The 18,281-nt window shown below is 39.5% G+C and overlaps 1 protein-coding gene across 1 annotated transcript in view; it reads right to left on the reverse strand.

Moving 5' to 3' along the window:
- The window catches only part of LOC112575177 (RNA polymerase I-specific transcription initiation factor RRN3-like), a 45,656-nt gene extending 27,414 nt beyond the window's left edge, over window positions 1-18,242 (reverse strand). Inside the window, exons 1-7 of the mRNA XM_025256848.1 lie at window positions 18,177-18,242; window positions 15,977-16,057; window positions 14,625-14,681; window positions 14,060-14,149; window positions 11,858-11,987; window positions 5,590-5,719; window positions 3,353-3,521 (exon numbers count right to left, since the gene is read on the reverse strand). Coding sequence (XP_025112633.1) covers window positions 3,353-3,521; window positions 5,590-5,719; window positions 11,858-11,987; window positions 14,060-14,149; window positions 14,625-14,681; window positions 15,977-16,057 — 657 coding nt within the window. The 5' untranslated portion in view covers window positions 18,177-18,242. The remainder of the gene's footprint in view (window positions 1-3,352; window positions 3,522-5,589; window positions 5,720-11,857; window positions 11,988-14,059; window positions 14,150-14,624; window positions 14,682-15,976; window positions 16,058-18,176) is intronic.
- Window positions 18,243-18,281: the final 39 nt, after the last annotated feature.

An 18,281-nucleotide genomic window follows, 5' to 3' on the forward strand; every position in this document is an offset into this window, starting at 1 on the left:
ATCCTAATCTGTGAAAAATGATTAACAGTTGAAACCCTTAACACTGCACACTATTATATCAATAGATTTCTTTTCTGACAGCTTGTGGCCTTATTTTGGTTTTCAAATAGGCATTCTGCAGGAAGAGTGATGAGCGGTAAAAAAAAAAAAAAAAAGACCTAGACCCATTAGATCCATTTTATGACTGGGCATGGTGCAGACAGGATCATTTGCAGCCTGGATCAGTTTTTCAAATGATTTGCGCACGCTGGAGCATCTTGTTGCTAAATATCTTTAATCTCATCTGCCATTCTCAAGTTAATGATTTTGTATGCTATGTTGCATTCATCCATGTATATTTTGGGGGTTTTTTTTTTCTTAAAGCGCCATGAGCCTATCTATAGGACCAGAATATGGCGCTATACAAGTTCCCTATAATAATAATAAAGCACCAAAACAGATGTGGAGCCCTTGGGGTGAATAGAGTCCAGAATTTTAAGGTAGGACTGTCAAGCAGAGCCATAGATGGTGGATCCATAGTCATAGTCTAGCGGACCTGGGCATGATACAAACCAGGGCGATGCGGTCCACCCCACAGCTGACATGGCCAACTACTCTCATGGTGAGAGAGTAAAAATATATGAAAAGGGTGAAAAATGAGACCCCCAGGTCATATAATCACACCATTAACAATCAAAACCAACATAAGGAAAAAAGATAATATAAAAACGTACGTAATAATTTTAAAAGGGTACCTCAAAGGCCACCATCAAGTCAGAACCTTAAACCAAAATCTAAATGAGAATAAAAATCTAAGCTCCGAAGGTAAAATCCTACTATCTCCAAAATTTAAAAACAGCTGCCGATGGGATGGACCTAAAGGAAAAAAAAGTATCAGCTGGCAAAATATTTCCTGCTGGATTCTCTGGATGCTAGGAGAAGTAAGTAAAATATGTACAACAGTTTTAAAAAAGTCCTTAGCAACAGTGACAAACTGGCAAAGATTCACCTTCTAAAAGGTGGGAATGTGAGGCTTAGGTGTGTCCCATCTTAGTCTCTTTAGTATCACCTGCTTCACAGAATGAATGGAGGTTGACAGTCAGAAAGAGAAGAGTGGCATGTAACTTGTTCTGGACCAGAATATCCCATTGGTGTTGTCGTGGGGACTAAGCCTAGGTCACGGTCATAAGCCATGACACCAGTGACTGCAACTGACCAGAAGACTCACAAGCAACTTGATCCTCTCAAACAGTGCCTGGAGTATTAGTGTGGCCAAGGGCCCAAATGAAGACAATGTACTTGTTGCAATGAAAGAGAGCCACACGAAATGTATGAAGCTGGACCATGAAAGGGTGGTCAAAATGATTAGAAAGAAGAGCTTGGAGAGCGGAAATTACTAAGAAATCGGTGAACATGCTACAAGAAAATTACGAATCTTGAGAAATTAAATTTTAAAAATTTCGCCTGCCTGTTCAAATCTCCATTTGAGCCCAAAGCCATGTGTGATGTCAGTACTGGTGAAATCATGGCTGACTGCAGCATGGCTGATGCAAGTTGCCCAGAAAATATCGAATCTCAAAAACCCAAGAACACATATGGAAATTAATTGGTAATTGTTGAATGCACAGGAAAACATAGTGAAGGAATAAGTCCCAAAGGATTCATTGTTGAGAAGACAATGGATCAACTTCATTCATGTGTGTACAGCTGACTTCAATGCACCTTCACAGAACTCTGTCATAAGTGAATGCCACTTTGCTCTTGAATGTTACCCAGTAATGTACATGCTGAAGAAGAGGGCCCTGCAAAAGTGTCTTCTTTAAAGGTCCATGCCTCTTATACCGAAGCATACCTTTTTCTCATCCAGCATGTAGCTGCATGTACACCTGAAATTATCTTGACGAATATACTTCAAATTCAAGCCAGGCCTGACGAGAGGGGGGGGACAGGGGGGTCTGGTGTACCCGGGCCCGCGGCTGTCAAGGGGGCCCGGCCTTGGTCAGTGGATTTTTTTTTCTTCTCCTTTTCTTTTTCTTTTAAAGAAAGGTCTAAGGACAGAACACCCAAGCATTACACATGCAGAAGTTGAGTTTCAAGTCTGTAGAATACAATTTCGGGGTACTGGGGCCTGTTGTGAGAAGTGTAGTCAGCGGGGTCTGTGGAGCGGGGTGCTACAAATCTGATCCTTTAACATCATTTTTCCTCATTTACTAACCACTCGCATGTAAACAACTTTATGTTCAAGTAGTGATGTAGATCCTAGTGCACTTATCCTAATGTTTGCAGTCTATATTTCGTTACTGAATGAAGTGTAGATATTGAGATTCGAATTGTAAACATACATTATATACTGGGAAAATAATTTACGATTACAAGTACAAGGGGCCCGGAGAGGTCGTCTGTCCCGGGGCCTGGGCTGGCTCTCCGCGGCCCTGATTCAAGCCACAGTATTATAGCTGTGACCAGTGACACGATGGGGTGTTAGTAACATGCAAACAGTAAATGAGGATTATTTGCAAAAACATTCCTAAAAATAGTCTGCTTTTCCATTTTTACAAAAATTTATGCAAGTGCAAGTCTCTTTTTTTCTTAGTGGTGTTTACACCAACAACTGTATGAGCAACTATGCCCATATCACATGCAAATCAGTCCAAATGGTAAATTTTCACACTTGAGGGTTTTGTGGCAGTCCATAAGCAAACGGACAAACATAAAATGTGATGGTTGCCTGCAGCTTGTAAAATTTTATGAACATAAATGATGCTTACAATGTGGTATTGTGAAGTTGTTCTTTGTCATCTGCTGCCTGAGCATATCGTGTTTGGGTTTAATACCTTTTAAATTAGAGAACAGCATTTCACACTTGTCTTCATTACTACAGCATAATAAATGAAGATCATCTGATGAACTCAATGTACTGCTCCAACTTCTAGTCATTGTATGCTTACCAAGACACAGCATGGACACCACCATAACATGGCACATTATTTGCATGTGGGAGTGAAATTTTGCAGGACTAGCTGACTCTATGTGCGAATTGTCAACTTTGAAATTAGATCATCAATAAATCACTGTTTCAGACCCTAAAATTTATAGAAGATATTTATATTGTCTCTACCTACCAGAATCTGTCAATAAATCAGACCTAACGGGTAGGTCTTTAATAGGTGTAAATATTGCAACACATTGTACTTCAAGAACTACTGTTCTAAATGTTCAAGTGTCTCGCTTTTCATTTTAAATAAATTAACAAATTGAGACAAATGAGTGTAATGTGTGCAGCAATACTCTTCAAATTCTCCCACCACAATGCAAACTCTAAAACTGGTCAGTTTAAGAGGAAATTATAAACAATACAAACATATCAACTCACATCCAGTCGAAGCATTCTGTCAACAATAAGCTCCAACAGCTGCAGGCGCAAGTCTGGTAAATATTGCATCACCTGCAGTACATTCCTTGTGTAGGACTTGTGTGTAAAAACATCACGAGTGACAAAAGGAAAAGAGTCTCCAAGCAATGGCACCAGAATTGATCTTGTGCTGCAAGTAATCCAAAACAACATTCAGAAATATGTAAACATACACTAGTTGCTTTATTTTGTTCATTTGTCCTTCAACTGGGACTGGTCATTAGGAGGAGCAAATGGAAACAAATGGCAGCTGACAAGGCCTATCATTCAGGCCTGTCTTGGGTGATAGTGACCAGGTTCTTCACAGGATGACTAGTGCACTCCTTTATGTTTATAAATCAAGTCATTGGTTTTATGTTCTCTGTACAAGATCATCAAGCAGCGTTAACAATTCACATAGAAAAAGCAGGATTGGTACTAAGAGGGATTAGTACAGATTGCACTTCGTAGTAAACCTGATAATATTGCTTTACCAGACCCAGTCCAAACTAGCCAATGCCACTGTTCCAATCCTATGGGAATATCTGCTTAATACAGTAATACCTTTCTATTAAGACTTGCTAAAATCCATCAAAATCTGGTCAAAGGGGTTGCCTGCTTGCCCATGACATGCTCCCTGCAGGTGTTGTCACTTCCCACCTTGGCCTGAGATCACTGATGATGAGCAACATATAGTGGGCTTGAACGCTCTCTGAGGCTGCCTGGAGCTGATCGTAAAAAGCATCCTTGTCTTCTGCCTCGGAGTCTTCCTGTTGGTGCATAGCAAGCTAGCACTGTTAGCTTGGTGTACTTTGAATGGAATCTTGCTCTCAAAAGCCTGGGTCCATAAGTCTTCCATTCCAGCAGTGCCTTTTCAGTTTTCTTGTTGAGGAATAGTGCTACTCCTTCAGAGTGCTGACCGTCTGATCTTCCTGAGAACAAGATGGTATGTCCTGATGCTAGTCTCCTCTTTCCATGCCGGTCCATTCGACCTCACTGACTCCTTGTCAAAAGTTGTAGATGTCAAACTCCTTGACTAGTTGGACCATCCTGCCAGTCTGGTACAAGGTCTGGACGTTCCAGCACCCCACCCTCAACTTTTGCTTTGGCTTCCACTGTCGGGGTGCCAGCTCCCTCTCAGGTTTGGCTGTCGTCCGTCATGTCCAGTCTCCTGGTGTGCTTCATTACCTTCGCCATCCATGACGAATTCTCTGGTTTTAGTTTCTGTAACAGGCTTTTTTTTACATGATGGGGTTGTTAGCCCTACCACAACCTAATTTACCTCTAGGTGGGGCATCCACCTTAGTCGCCTCTTACGGCATGCCTGGCTGGATGGCAGGGACCCTATTCTTACAATGCTCGCTAGGCAAGCATACCCCAGGGTCCCACAGGGGAGATCAGAGGTTGGCTTTTCATTATCCTATTTCTCATGTCTGCAGAACTGCTCACCTTGAACTTCGAAGGATGAGTAATTTTCATCATAATCTCACTACTGATGCAACTAAAACTCTAATCTGTGGCTTTGTGCTCTCAAGGACTGACTATTTTAATTCTCTTTTGGATGGCACTACCTATCGACAGATTTTAAAGTATCCAGAATAATGCGGCTTGCCGCATCTGCAGACCATCTAAATGTGAACATATATCACCCATCATTTGCTCTCTTCACTGGCTGCCAATCGTTGATTGTATAGCCTACAAACTTTCCATTTTGACTTACTCTGCTGCTTCTGGAAATGGTCTTCAGTATATCTCTAGCTCACTCCTATCAATACACCCACTTGACTTCTTTGCTCTTCTTCAGACACCAAGCTTTTGTGAGCCCCACTAGCTAAGACAAAGATATATGGACAGAGGTTTTTTTTTTCCTACCAAGCTCCATCAACTTGGAACACTACCTGTCAGCCATCGTCACTGTGATTCTCTTACCACCTTAAAGTCCACACTTAAGATGCATTTTTTTTCAGTGACTTGACATGATCCTATCCTGACCACAAGAGTGCATAACGAATCTGTAATTTACTTTGTGTAAAAGATGATGTCTGTTACATGTAAATATGGATGTATGGTTGTTAGTGATTCAGTCTGTATATAATTTCTGTAAAGCACTCTGAGCAAATCATTAGAAAAGCACTTAATAAATCTTCGTTATTAAAATAATGGCAATAGATGAATTTGCATTGGTAATTTACAGCTACGTGTAAGTTTTAAACACATACCTTGGAACAATCTTCGCCAAAGATTGAAGCAGATAATGTGCTCGAATAAATCTTGCATCTCGAGATCTTTCTGCATCAAATTGGTAGCCATTCTGTGACATGCTTTGATTCGGTGTCTCAGCTGCTATAGCTAAAATATAAATTTTAAAAATATGCTTAATAAGAGCTATCAGGAAAAAATAACCATTTATTTTCATAAACTCAAAAATACCCTTTTTGTGATACAATCTCTTTCATTGATATGCTTACCTGATGAAATGAAGTTAGGAGCTTTACTTACTTAACCACTTAAATCTTTTTTAAGCCTAATATTGTACTTATCCAGCCGAAATATTCTCAAACTGTCGAGGACTAAGAGTCATTGCAAGATTTTCTGGAAAGTGGATCTGGACGAGCACAAGGACCTGTCATGCGCATTTCGATTCGATCCTTTTGCTTTTCGAGTATTTATGTCCTTTAAGAAGATCCTTCTTAAGAAGTTTGCAGAACGAAGTGTTGTCGCGAGGACGAGTGGAGAAATTATTTAATTTAATGTCTTCACACGGTACAGACGGTAGGGCGCAGGTTGTTAACCTAACCCCATCTCCCATGCAATGCTTACCAGTATTTCCAAGAAGCTGTTCATGTAACACAGTGGGTACACCTAAATATACCATTTTGACAAGCATTTGTTTGCTTGGGTACTATACCATGCCAGCATTTAATGCTTTATCTGGTTATCTCATTGAGAGAAGGTTACTCTACACTAAAAGAGTGTAAAACAAGACCCCCAGGTGATGCAGCACCACCACCATTAACAGTAAAACCAATATAAGAAAAAAAGAAAAAAGTTGGGGTTCACCAGCATCTGCGTATAACTTTGTACAGGAGTGGTGCCCATGATAAAAACCTAGACCACAGCCACAGATGATGGAGCCATAGTCTAGCTTGGAGTGGACCAGGGCATGATGCCTACCAAGACCATGCAATCCGGCCAGGAAAAAAATGGCTAGTGGACGAAGAAAATAGGAGAAAGATCAGTATAAATAGAAGACAGGAAAAATAAAACAGTAGGTAAAAGGGGCAGAGTTTGTTAAAAAGAGGATAGATGTAAGGGCTGATAACAGGAATGGTGGAAGAGAAAGGAGTGGGCCAGTTCAGTGACCCAGCCAGAGAGAGGCTGGATGTCCCTCCCATGCAAGAAAAGCTGGGCCCATGGGCAGGAAGATAAATCAAATTATAAATATAGGTCAAAGTTGGGACAAAGAAACCATTCTTATCTCACTCCATCATGAAATAGCACTTTACTGTAAATCCAAAGGAAATTAATAATACAGGCTAATGTACAACTGATGATCACTGCAATGATTAGCCCTATATTCAAAGGATTTTAATGGTCACACAGCCATGTAGAAATATAACTTTTAAATACAAATTTTGTGTTTGAAATAGACTTGAAAAGGATGAAAAATCATTAGCAAGTCATGACATATGTGGAGAAGCTGTCAGCTGCTGTGTCTATCCAGTTGTTTCCCCTCACAACTAGTACCAGCAGACCAGCATGACCATTCATCATTTGATACCAGTCATGGGATGAATACATATGTTGGTATTCACTAAGGAAAATCAATGCAGGAGAAAGACTGTAACTGCTAGAGACATCTTTAAGCATGCATGTGCAAGTGTTATGGGTTAATTTTATGTATCAAAATGTATATGTATAATGTACTTAAACCATTTTATTTCTATATAATAATCTTTGACACTTTAATTAATTCTAATTTTGTTCAAATGTTGATGGTGTTTTAGCTTGTCCAAAATCAAACTGTAAAGTATCCATACGACAAACAAACTTGTAGAGCAGGTCATGCACAAATACAATCACCGTTACTCCTGATGAAAGTCTTAGTTTCAAGCTTTCTTTTTATGGGAAGCAGATACCCAAGTTGTTACATCACAAGTGTCTTAAGCTAGAGGTGCACACACTAGCTGTAGTAACACCTAATCAAAGTTTCAACTTTCCGACTCAACCCAGCTTATGAATGTGTATCGTATGGGAAGGTGAAGCCATGTGGAGAGAACATGAGTACAAAAACTCGCAAAAAACTGACTCCAACAAAAGGGAAGTCTCTAATACACTTATTCCCCAGTGACCAAAAGGACTATACTTTTGCATGCTATGGATAACTACTATAACACATGAAAAAAGTGAAACCACTTGACAGTAGTTGAAGCAGAATGTTTTGTAACATTTTCAAACCCTTCCAAAAAAACCAAACACACACCGCCAGAACTATCCCCCTAATCAGCAATCCAAGCAGAGTGATGTTGGAAGTAACTGCCTCAACAATAATGAGAGACTGCTACCTAAAGAACAGGCCAGCATCAGACCAGAGTTTAGTTTATTCCTTGTTGCTCCTTTTAGGAGCATAGGGCTGCAACAACACCACGACAGCAGACCCTGTTTTGGGCAGCCCTCTTCAGTTGGGCCCAGGTGGTTCCGATGTCCTTTGCCTCACTTTCTACTATTCTTTTCAAAATCTTCTTTGGTCTCCTAACTCTCCTCTTCCTCTGAGGGCTCCAATCAAGTGACTGCTTTGCAATGGTGTCAGATGGTTTGCGCAGGGCATGTCCTATCCAGCCCCATTCACGTTTTTGATGTCTTGGCTAGTGACATTCTGGTTGGTTCTTTTCCACAGGCTGCTGTGGATCCAGGTTTCAGAGCTATACAGTAGGACTGCCTTCACATTGGTGTTGAAGATGCAGGTCTTATTACTGAGGGATAATGCTTGGTCGGGAGTACCAGATGGGGTGTAGGCATGTCTGTAGGCATGTGAAAGCATGTCTGGCCTTGTTGATGCGGCTTTTGATGTCATCATCCGCTCTACAGTCCTTGTTGACAATGCTCCCCAGATACATGAAGCGGTCTGTTTCCAGGATGTTCTCCTTGAAGTTGGATTGGGAGTTCCTGCTTCTTGTTGATTCTCATCACTTCGGTCTTCTTTCTGTTGACCTTTAACTCTGTGTTCTTCTCTTCCTCTACTAGCTTAGTTTGGTTTGTGGATGCTGTTGCCAATGAGATAAAATCCAGATCCTCTAACTGTTTGGCGAAGGTCCACGTGCTGTTGTCTTGGGTTGTTTTGCGGATAATCCAGTCTATGACCAACAGGACAATTGTTGGTGATAGTAAGCTATCCTGTCTTATGCCGGTCTTTGTTAAGAAAGGTTTAGTGAGTTTGCCATTGTAGATAGCTTGGCAGGAAGAGTCTTCATACAACCCCTGAATAATGTTTATGAGCTTAGGTGGAATGCCATAGTGGATCATCAGCATCCAGATGATGTCCCTGTCTACACTGTCGATGCCTTCCCAAAATCCACAAAAGTTATATAGAGGGACGATTGCCATTCAATAGACTGTTCAATGATAATACGGAGGGTGGCAGTGTGGTTAGTATATGACCTATCCTGGCGAAACCCTGCTTGTTCTTCAATCTCTCTAGAATTACCCTTGTCAGGACTTCGCTGTGGATAGACAGCAACATGATTCCCTGCCAGTAGCTGCCCTGGGAGAGGTATCCTTTCTTTGGTAACTTGACCATGCTGCCTATCTTCCAGTCTGTTGGTACTAGCTCTTGTTCCCAAATTTTGTGTAGAAGGGGCTGTAAAATTTTTGCTGTTGTTTCTGGGTCTGCCTTTAGTGTTTCTGGGGTTATGCCATCCCGGCCTGCTGCTTTGACACTTTTCTTGCTTTTGATAGCTTTGATGATTTCTGTCTCAGTGGGAGGGCTGGTGTTGACATGAAGTTGTTCGGTTGCTGGTGGTATGTCAGGTAAAGATGGCGGACAAAGTCGATTCAGGATCTCTTCAAAGTGTTCCATCCAGTGGTCTCTTTGTTCTGCACTGTTTGCTATGGTCTTGCCATCTTTGTCTTTCACTGATTTGTTTGGGTTGATGTTCCTGCCTGACAGAGTTAGTGTTATTTCATATAGTCGCTTCATATTTCCCTGTATAGCTGCTGTCTCTGCTTCCTCTGTCAGTTCATGGGTGAAGTGTCTCTTGTCTTCCCTGACAGACCTCTCCACTTGGCGGTTGGCTTCCCAATATTCAGGTCTGAGACTTTCCTTCTCTTGCTGGTCTTGACACTGGTTGTGCTTCTGTTTTAGTCCCTTTCTTGATTCAATCTTTGCCAGGTCTCTAGAATCATCCATTCCTTGTGTTTTCTTTCCCTCTTCCCTTGAACATCTGTACAGGTTGTCTTCCAAATGCTCTTAGGTGTTGACCAGTGTTCTTCCACTGATTCTTCTGTTAGTCCTGAAAGGGCCTCATACTTATTCTTGACTTCACAGTTATAAGTTTCCCTTGTTACTGTGTTCTTGAGGTATTGAGTATTGAATTTGTGGTGTGGTTTGCCTGCTGGATCAATGAAGGACTTCAGCTTAATCTTGAAGACTGCCATTAGGAGCTGGTGGTGTGTATTCTTGTGTGAAAACACAGTGCCACCTATGACATGGTCATTGAAAGTGCAGAAGTCTGTGAAGAGCTTCCCGTTTTCGTTGCAGGTGCCGAAGCCATGTCTTCCCATGATGAGTTCCTGTTGGTGTTATCATCTCCCCCTTTGGCATTTAGTAATTTAGTTGTATAGTAGTAGTTTATTTCTTATTGCTCCTTTGAGGAGTATAGGACCGCAACAACACCTCACCAGTGGACGTGGTTTTGGGCAGCGCCCCTTAGTTGGGCCCACCTTTGGCATTTAGGTCTCCTATTATGATCTGCAGATCTCTTTTTGGTGTGTGATCAAGCTGAGACTGCAGGAAACTGTAGGTCTTCTTTTTCCTCTGCTGCATTTGTTGGTGCATAGCATTAGATGATGGTGATCTACCTTCCTTTGACGTTGAATCTTGCGGACATGAACTGTGGTGAGACTGGTTCCCAGGCCATCAGTGCCTTTGTTGCCTCTGTTAACATCAGCAGTGCTACTCCCTGGGTATGATTGTGGTCTAGGTCTTTGTGGCCAGAATAAATAATAGCTTCTCCTGATGTTAGTCTGGTTTGGCCACTTCTATTCCATCTGGTTTTGCATAACCCAAGAACTCTGAAGTCGTATTTTCTCATTTCACTTGCCACTTGAGCTGACTTGCCCCTTTCATAGAGGGTTCTGTTCCAGGTCTCTATCCTGATTCTTGCCTTATTTGTCAAAAGATGAGTTGGTGAGCTGGCTTTCAGAGCCTAAGACTTTCACCAGCATGCGTCATAAGGTTTTCTAAAAAGGAATCTTCCTGACCAGGCCCTTGCTGTGGTACTGTTGCAGTTTCTGCAAACAGCTTTTTTTTTTTTTTGACATCAGTGGATTGTTAGCCCAAAGGAAAACCCCCAACCTGGAGGGCCAGCGTGCAACACTATAGTCTGGCCTTTACTCTGACAGACCTGTTTGGCTTGGTTAGACCTGCCAGGAGCTCCCGCCAACATAGCGCTGTGGATCGACAAGGCGCACAAGCCACCACACCACTACAAGGTAAGTTGCACCAGCAGGTGGTGGATCAGAACAAAAGCCCAGCTAAATAATTCTTCAACTGTCTGATCCTGAAAAGCACTGACATCATCAGCAAGAGCTCTTCCACAATATACTTGACATTAAAAATGTATCTGATAACATCTAGCATAAGGACCTGAGGCACATGATGTAAAACTCAAGAGAATGTCTTATTTATGTCACTGAAGCGCAATACTAGAGCTCCCTCACCAAAGTACTCCTCAGTGACCATTTTAGTTCTTTCCTTAGGGACAAAAAGCAAAGCCATTCCTTGCTTAGAATAGTAGTGACATGAAGTACAATGTGTTTCAAGATTTACACCTATTAACCTAAAATAAAGACAACCAAGGATGACATACAGTTTAAACAAGTGTTTACAAAGCACTACATGGATGCACAACAATTGTAAAAGTGAATTGTACAAATCAATATATGCAAAGATAAAGAGCCAAACAATGAAATATTTTATTAGAATATACATTAAACTTTAAATACAGTAAAACCTCTTTATTAAGACCTTTCCCAGATTTTTGGCACAGAGCAACCTGGCCTGGTTTGGACCTGATACAACTCTCTATGATCATCTTTCAGGGTACTTGAAGGGTGGTTTCATGTACGCAGAAAAACCATATGAATATCATAAACAAATGAATTTGTAATGCAGGAGTTGATCTTAGCAAGTGGCATTCACTACTGCCTTTCTCATATTTCTAGAAAATTTTGTAAGAAATGTATGTAAAGTTTTCATTTACTGCTTACCTGGAAAAAAGTGTCTGATAACCATTTTTATACAAGCTCTTAAATAGTATGGATGAGCTGAAACTAAATTCAGCAAAAACGCCTGGTACTCAGTAACCACATCTTCATCTTGATCTGCCCATGGGAAATACTACATTTGGGGAAAAAAAAAGTCATGTTAACATTGTTTCTGGTATAATTAAATAAAGACATGGTAAAATTACAGAGGCTAACACAAATTCTTTTATCAAATTTTGTTTTCATAAAGGGAATTAAGTTTACATCATCACAAAAGTTTTTATTCTCATATACATAATTAAACTGTCTTGAAGAAATTAAGTACAAGCAACTTTTCACTGATCTTTTCTTAAACAAGTTTGTTAGGAGCAGGGGGGGTTGTCGCCTCTGTCTCTTGGTAGGCAGAGATTATCGCCCTTACCCGTGCACTAGATGGAATGCATGGAAGTGAGGACATTTTCAGAAAAAGCATGCATGAGTGAGCAACAGGTTTACTGAATCCGAGGTGTATGAGAAAAATACTGAGTTGGATTATACTCACGCCAGTCTTCTCAGCAGACTAGCGAATTTTGAGTAGAAGAGATTTGGGAATCGGATTAATTCCTTGCCTAGTCAAGGTATGGAAAAAGTTGTTTTTTATTGCTTTGGGTATCTCCCTATCCGCGAAAGAATGGCGTGAAATGATGTAATATTTGGTTAGAAGTGATGGTGGAAAGAGTTGATGTAATAGGTTGTTGATGTAATAGTGATAAAGTTCTATACGAATATTCATTAGACAAATAAGCATTGCAGGAATTACCTAGGAGGAATTGCCTGGAAGAGGAATAACATAGGAGGATTTACCAGGAAGAGAAATTAACTCGGAGAAGAAGGAATTACCCAAGAGGAATTATCCAGGAGGAAGAAATTATGGAAAGAAGACAAGACTTTTGGAGTTATATCGTCACCAGCCGGGTGTTTCTACCGAATCAGCACCTGTGGTTTGGGGACTCGGAAAGTGTGTCAGGTGTGTCTGTCTAGTCAGCACCTACTGTTTGGAAGTTTTGAAAGTGTCGTCAACACCCGTTCATCAAGGACAAGGATACGTACAACATCAGCCTGGAGTATTGACCTTGTCAACCCCAGTGGTCCCAGCTAAGGAAGTTTTCCAGAACGGTTATTCAAGGAAGTTTTCAAGAACAGTTATTCAAGGAAGTTACAAGAACGGTTATTCAAGGAAGTTACAAGAATGGTTATTCAAAGCATTTACAAGAACGGTTATTCAAGGAAGTTTCACAGACGAGTATTCAAGGAAGTGTAGAAGTGTGTTGAGATAAGCTTGAACGTCTCCGGAACATCATCCCAACAGTAAGTGAGTTGAACTATTTTGTTGAACTATTGAAGGAACATTTGCCTAATTAAAAGGAACGTCAGGGAGGTTGAAAGTCATTCATGACATTAATATGATATTTATGTTTTATAGTCACGTTTATGTATTGATGGTTGAGTTTTGTAAGAGTTGTCACCCTTCCCCTTACAATTAATACAAGATCCCACAGAGAGAAAGCCCACATACAAATCTTTGTACTTTGTTGTAAGAAAGGACAGGTGTGGAACGGAGTGTGTTGACAGTGACCTGTGTGTACTGTCCCCGTTTAGAATCTAAAGGCACCAATTTCCACATTCTCTTCACGACAATCTAATGTCCCACAGGCTTGTTTTTCTTTCTTTTTCTTTTTTTCTTGGTTGTTAGAAATAAATCTAACAGTGAAGTGTGGTACAGTCTAGATAAAATTTCAACAACTTGAACGGACAAAGATGAAAATGCAAACAGCAGCAATACTGTGAGGGTGGTGGAGAAGGGAGTTCAGTGAGATATCCCTAAGTACTGATTTTGATCTGCACTTCAAACAAAATGAAATGGCAAGTGAAAATTAAGTTCAATTTCTGCCCTCTACCACATCCCTCAATGTGATAGCTTAGATAGTGTTCTCTGTCTGAACAAGTTTTGGCTCTTTTAAGTTTATGTATAAAGCAAGGAGAGTTAGTTCATAATACTTCGCTGGGTGACAGTGCAAAGTGTTTATTAAGCTCTTCAACCACTGATTATTGTAAACAGTTGTGTCCTAATATTTAGCAAAGCACTGGGAGTCTTAGTAACTGTCACTCTTAAAATTATCTAGATCTAGTAACATTTGAAGAAGAAACATTAAAGCATAATCTCACCATTAGTGTTCCCACAAGTTTTTCATGCTCTTTTCCCAAAAGTATGACATTACCTCGAAGTTGTTTGAGGTAATCCATTGCAATCTTTGGCTACAAAACATGAATTCATGTATTAAAAAAATAACAAAGATTCAATAAAAGAGTTTATAGCAAATTATTAAGGGAAACAAGGGAAAATTCATTTTAGAACAATGACAGCTTTACACATTACACAACACTCAGCTCAGGAACTTCGCTGGATGCAAACAGGTAAGACATGATTAACTCATTCCTTACAAATATTTGCTCTTCCTGAAAGGATTATACACCAGGTGTATTTGTGTTTCTTTTGTAACTCAATCCTAATTCAACAGATAAAGTGAAAAAGGTAACAAAATTAATAAATTAAATAAACATTTTGAAAACATTCAGTGTCTACAAAGTGTCTCTGTTATTGATAACATTACTATCAGTTTATATTTTTCACAGGTCACATCCAAATTTAATTGCTGAGATGTTCATTTACATTTATCTGATTGCCCTCTTGTAAGATCTCTCATTGTCATGTAACATAACTTAATCTTACCTTTGTCTCTAGATTTGCCACCAAAGACAAAAGAGTATCATATTTTTTTTTAGTGTTCTGAAAAAAAACAACCACCAAGACTCTGGTTAGCAGGGCTGAGCATTTATTGGGATAAAGTAAAACTAGGCACGCATAGGAGAATGCGAGTCTATGTAACTCTGTGATCATGTCTTATGAGTAGAAAATAATTACACTTTATATTTTCCTGGCACAATTATTTGTGCTTAGTAAATTCACAGAGAGCTTCTGTTCTGATTTCATTCCAAGCAGTCAATATGATTATTTTAAAGGTGCAAGTCTCAGAATGAAAGCTGCTTGCTTAGATTCCATGCAATAATACCCAATTAACTAAGCCCAATCATTTGCAAATATCTGTCAGATCAGATTTTAGACATAGACAGTCCAAGGCAGCATTTTTGACATACAAATATACACACATTTGTTCTAATGGATTAGGCAAATTAAAATGGCCGATAGAAAGATACAGGCTTGTGCTCTACATTTTTATGGTGAAATTTATTCAGTAAAGCTGCTTGAGAATCTTATTATGAGCTAACTATAAATACACATACTAAGGCAGATGTCTGTGTGAAGCTAAATTCTAAAAATACAGTAGGTCTCTGGACCAGTAGCCTTCTATGTGCTGTATTCCTTCTCGATCCATGTTAAGAAATGTTAAGACTGGATAATTTTGTTTTCCTCAATTTTAGCAGGAATATCACAATTTTAGTAGGATAATTAAAACTATTATCTACTGACAATTATCTTCATCTACAATATCTTTCTTTATCATATTGTGCTGGTCTTATGTCTCCTAAGATTAAAGTGTAACCAGTATCCTGTCCATCAAAGTTATAGAAGGGTGGAAAACATAATTGTTAAGATGCTTTATTTTTCCACTGGAATATAAGCTTGATAGTTCTCAGCCACTGCTTTACCTCTCACTTCTATAATTTTTCTAATTACCATTTACTGATAGTCATCATTGTTTTAAATTACGTCCACTCAAACATCCCCAAACTTACACTTTTTATATCCTGTCCAATCCCCTCAAACGTATTTATAATGTAAACTGTTTGAGCAGCTGTACAAATCAAAAGACAGGACACACACTTCATGGCCTAACACACATACATATCTAGATCCCATACTACTACAATAATAATGATAATGATGATAGACTTCTATGGAAAAGCACCACACTCTCGTGGAAATGCAATCATTTTGCATGCTATAAAATAGGTCAGAAGAAAAAGGCGCAGCATAAAAACTTGAATGCTCAAAAGGTCAGAAAAAGCGAGAACAGAGTCATTGCCACCTTTAGCAATCATATAAAAGTAGAAACAGCTGACCTCATTTTGCCTCAGAAGAATGGTGTGAATGTCTTCTGTGAAGTCAGTGACACTTTGGTTCATATCTTTCAATTGTTCCATCTAAAAAAAACAAAACAAAATGAAAGCATTTATCACACAGGGCAACCATATTTCAACCATACACTAAGAATAACACTGAGGAATTATAATCAAAGTTGAATATATATATATATACACAGTATGATGCTGCATGCAACTTAACAGCTTACAAACATTCCACAAATGGAAAACTGCATAAATACATCTTTTAGAAATTCTCTCCATTGCCAAGTGACTACTACATATGTAGGGCTAACAAAGTGGGAGGGGGGGTGGGGGGAGCAAAGCCAGCAACTATGGCAATATCAAGCCAAGGCAGCTAGCCACATGCAGAAAAAGAACAGCTTGCCTGAGACAGGAGTTAATCCGTGAAAAGATACTACACTACTGAATAAGCATTTGGTTTTAAGATTTGTGAAGGATGTCTTGAAACTACTTGCTGGATTTGCCCTGCTTCTCTTCTGACAGCTTGTGAATTCTTTTTGGTTTTCAAATAGGCATTCTGCAGGTGACCCAATGAGCAACAAAATAAAATAGCTTACACCTATTAGATCCTTTCTATGACTGGACCTGTGGTGTGAAAAGGTACAATTTCAGCCTGCATTATGGTTTTTCAAATGAACTGTGCATGCTGGAAGCAGCTTCTGGCTTCATAACTTTCATCTGACATGCATTCAATGTTAGGTGCGCAAGTCCATGTCTGCCTGTATGTCTTTTTTTCTGTAAAGTGCTATTAGCCTGCCCATAGGACCAGGGTATGGCGATATATAAGTTCACTGTATTATTATTATAAACCCTGGACAGCCAATTCTCACTGTATCAGTGATAGACACTAACCATTGTGTCACCAGAATGCCTTAAGAAAGTGGGGATACATGTTACCCACTGTAACCATTTCATCAATGCACTTTTGAAAAAAGTTAAATAAAATGGACTAAGTTTTCACTTTTAAGTAATATATATGCATTTAATAGATTTACTGGTACAATTTATTTTACTTAAAGGCTGAACTTTGGCCTTTAAGGCAATGCAGGACTAGAAAATTAAAAATCAAAGATTTACATTATGTCTTCTGTTTTCATATGCGTTTTATTATATTATGCCAGATCAGGAAAAAAACTCTTAAACATCCAAAACAGCACTGAAATTAGTAATTTTGATAAATGACATTATATTTATGGTTGAATGTTTGATAATTGCTTGAGGTTTTGGGGAAGCAGGGCATATCACTTCTCTCTCAATTAGGGCTCAACATAAGCAAGCATCGGTCCTGTCCTGAATGTTTGTTTGGGTCCCTTTTTTTTTTTTTTTTGGAAGCCAAGTGATTGGCTATGCCAAAGGCATCGAAAGCACCTTTTCATACCAATCTTGGCTTACACATAACATAGAAATAAACAACTTTATTCACTAGTGGATTGCTATATAACAAGTATACAGGGCAACCCACAAAAAACGACAAAAGTATTTAAAGAAATTACAAGAGGGGGGGGGGGAGGACAAACTGAATACTTTTAACAGTAAGTCAGCACTGGGTCTGCTGCGGTCGACACGATCAGAACGGTACGTGGAATGCATAAATTGGTTTTACATAAGGTGACCAGACGTCCTGCTTTAGGCGGGACAGTCCCGATTTTGACCTCGTGTCTGAATATCGGGCGGGACGCCCAATGTCCCGCTTTCTGGCTTTCTGGCAAGTACATCAAATGTCCCGATTGTCTTTAAAAATCACTTTTTTCGGCGTTTATTGACGGTGACGACACCATCATCGGCACGTGTCCCGCTTTCGCCCCCGAAACGTCTGGTCACCTTATTTTACATAATGGCATCGCTTCTACATAAATTCTACAGTACACAAAATATGACTGTGTTCGAGACAAGTAAGTGATCTTGTAAGTGATCGATTGTGAATCAACATTGCCGTTTGATTCACAATCGCTCAAATGTAACTTGGGAGTGGGATATGACATACATGTTTACTTCGTAGCTCGAATCGACGGATACTGTTTTAAATTTAATACCAATATTTTCACAGACTGTCTAAAGTATCACAGTAATAAAGAATTACTCGTTTTATTTAAAAGCTAAATCTTTAAACAGATGTGTTGTAAGTTACCATTGCAACACAAAAGTACTTAAATACCTTCACTAGCTGAGAACCGTCCCTATACTCCTCAAGGGAGAAACAAGTAATTAACTTGCTGCGATGATTTACAAAGGGAATGTATTCACATTATGGTTTATGGGT

This window comes from Pomacea canaliculata, linkage group LG1 (genome assembly GCF_003073045.1).
Source record: "Pomacea canaliculata isolate SZHN2017 linkage group LG1, ASM307304v1, whole genome shotgun sequence".
Taxonomy (NCBI): domain Eukaryota; kingdom Metazoa; phylum Mollusca; class Gastropoda; order Architaenioglossa; family Ampullariidae; genus Pomacea; species Pomacea canaliculata.